Source organism: Helobdella robusta, assembly GCF_000326865.2.
Source record: "Helobdella robusta unplaced genomic scaffold HELROscaffold_2, whole genome shotgun sequence".
NCBI classification, from domain to species: Eukaryota; Metazoa; Annelida; class Clitellata; order Rhynchobdellida; family Glossiphoniidae; genus Helobdella; species Helobdella robusta.
The window spans coordinates 6,613,672-6,615,297 of record NW_008704083.1 but is presented as its reverse complement, the minus strand read 5'-3'; the positions used below and the strand labels follow the sequence as shown (position 1 = coordinate 6,615,297).

The 1,626-nt window shown below is 32.0% G+C and overlaps 1 protein-coding gene across 1 annotated transcript in view; it reads right to left on the bottom strand.

The window, feature by feature from the left end:
- Positions 1–420: 420 nt before the first annotated feature.
- HELRODRAFT_160578 (hypothetical protein) overlaps positions 421–1,626 on the bottom strand; it is a gene marked incomplete at both ends in the record, with an annotated part of 5,597 nt that continues 4,391 nt past the window's right edge. Inside the window, 2 exons of the mRNA XM_009017527.1 lie at positions 421–511; positions 1,529–1,584. Coding sequence (XP_009015775.1) covers positions 421–511; positions 1,529–1,584 — 147 coding nt within the window. The remainder of the gene's footprint in view (positions 512–1,528; positions 1,585–1,626) is intronic.

Below are 1,626 nucleotides of genomic sequence, written 5' to 3'. Positions count from 1 at the left end.
GTTGCTATCTTTCCGTTTTTTCATTCATTCCTTCATTCGAATTTCATCTATCTGTTTCGTGTTTGTGCCTTCATTTCAAGCGATCTTATGCTATCATCGTAACTAACGTTCCAATCTTTCCAAATAATGAGTTTCGCATGTACACATTTGTACACAAACACACGTACACACGTATTTATACACGTACGCATATTTATACGCACATATCTTTGTATATGCTTATTTGTTTTTAAAGTTAATTCAATCAGGTTTATTTTGTTCGTTAAGTTTCTTTCTACCTTATTTTGATATTATGATTATTCCATTCTGTTTTCCCATTTACTCGTCTTTTGATAACAAAATTTATTTATTTTATTATTTATTTAATTAATCTTTGAAGCCCATGTCTTATTGTATATGGTATTGCTTTATGTGTCAAAACTACATATTACTCGAAGAGATATTTACAAGAGATATATCCGTAGAAACCTTCAAAATACTTCTACTCAGTACCAGATAGTTCAGTTCAGTCCTGTTTGTGTAGTTGTTTTTTTGTATTTTTCAGTAGCTCGTGTTTCAGAAACGTCGGCGTGCCTTTTCCACTTTTCCAGTTGTCATCATTTTACTTTATTGGTACATCTTTTCTCATTTGATTTTATCCATTTATTAATGTATATCATTTTGTAGTCTCTACGTTTTAAGCGGTTTTAATATTTTTACAATGTTTCAGTTTTATACAGTTTCACACCTTCATCATTCAAATATCCATGTCTTTATTTCACAGTAAACGATCAATTGTGTAATTGTAAACTGGGGCCAATGAATATTTTCATGCAAAGTGTTTTTTTTTTAATTCAAAAGTTTGTTCTTCATTCAGAAGCTTTTTCTTTAACCGCGGCTACCACAACGTAATCAGAAGCTACAAATTAAGTGGTAGAAATTTTAAAAAACACGAAGTCTACGACATTTTGTTTTTTTATAAATTCGAATTTTAATTGCTTTAGTCTTGAGGGATTAATTTTAATTCAGCAAGTTAGTTATTCATTAATCCTGTAAGGAGCCGTTGTGGCCAATAGCGGCCACCTTATTTTATATGAACCTCAAATTTGCAATAAATGGATTTTTACAAAAGTGATTTTTAGTAAGCAGTTTAGTTAATTTCAAGTTTGATTTATAAGTATTGTATAGTTTAATAATTCGTGTATTTATCTAGACTTAAAAACTTATGAATTCATTATGTGTGTGATCTGTCATGCGTCCGTCCATTCAATGACACGTGTTTTTAATGTAATACAAACACTAAAGTGTGACGTGTTAGTCTTAGTTGATATTTTTTTAGCGTGTATGTCTTCAAGTGAGTTGTATGTCTTCAATGTTTGTGTGTTTTGTAGAAAGTAAAGTAGAGCGTAAGACTATCTATCTGTTTACTTATTCATCTGATTCCCGGGATAGTTTAAGAAGGAAAGCATCGGTCACATCATATAAGAATCTTCTTGATGGATGCGTAATATGATTCCATTGAGATAATTGTTTGCCCACAATCGATAACCTGTCGCTGTCGGTGGCTGACTTCATGTGGCTGGCGCAACAAGGTAGCTTTCTTTTCTGTTGTTGTTGTGGTGGTTTTTGTCGTCGTGTTGTCCGCGT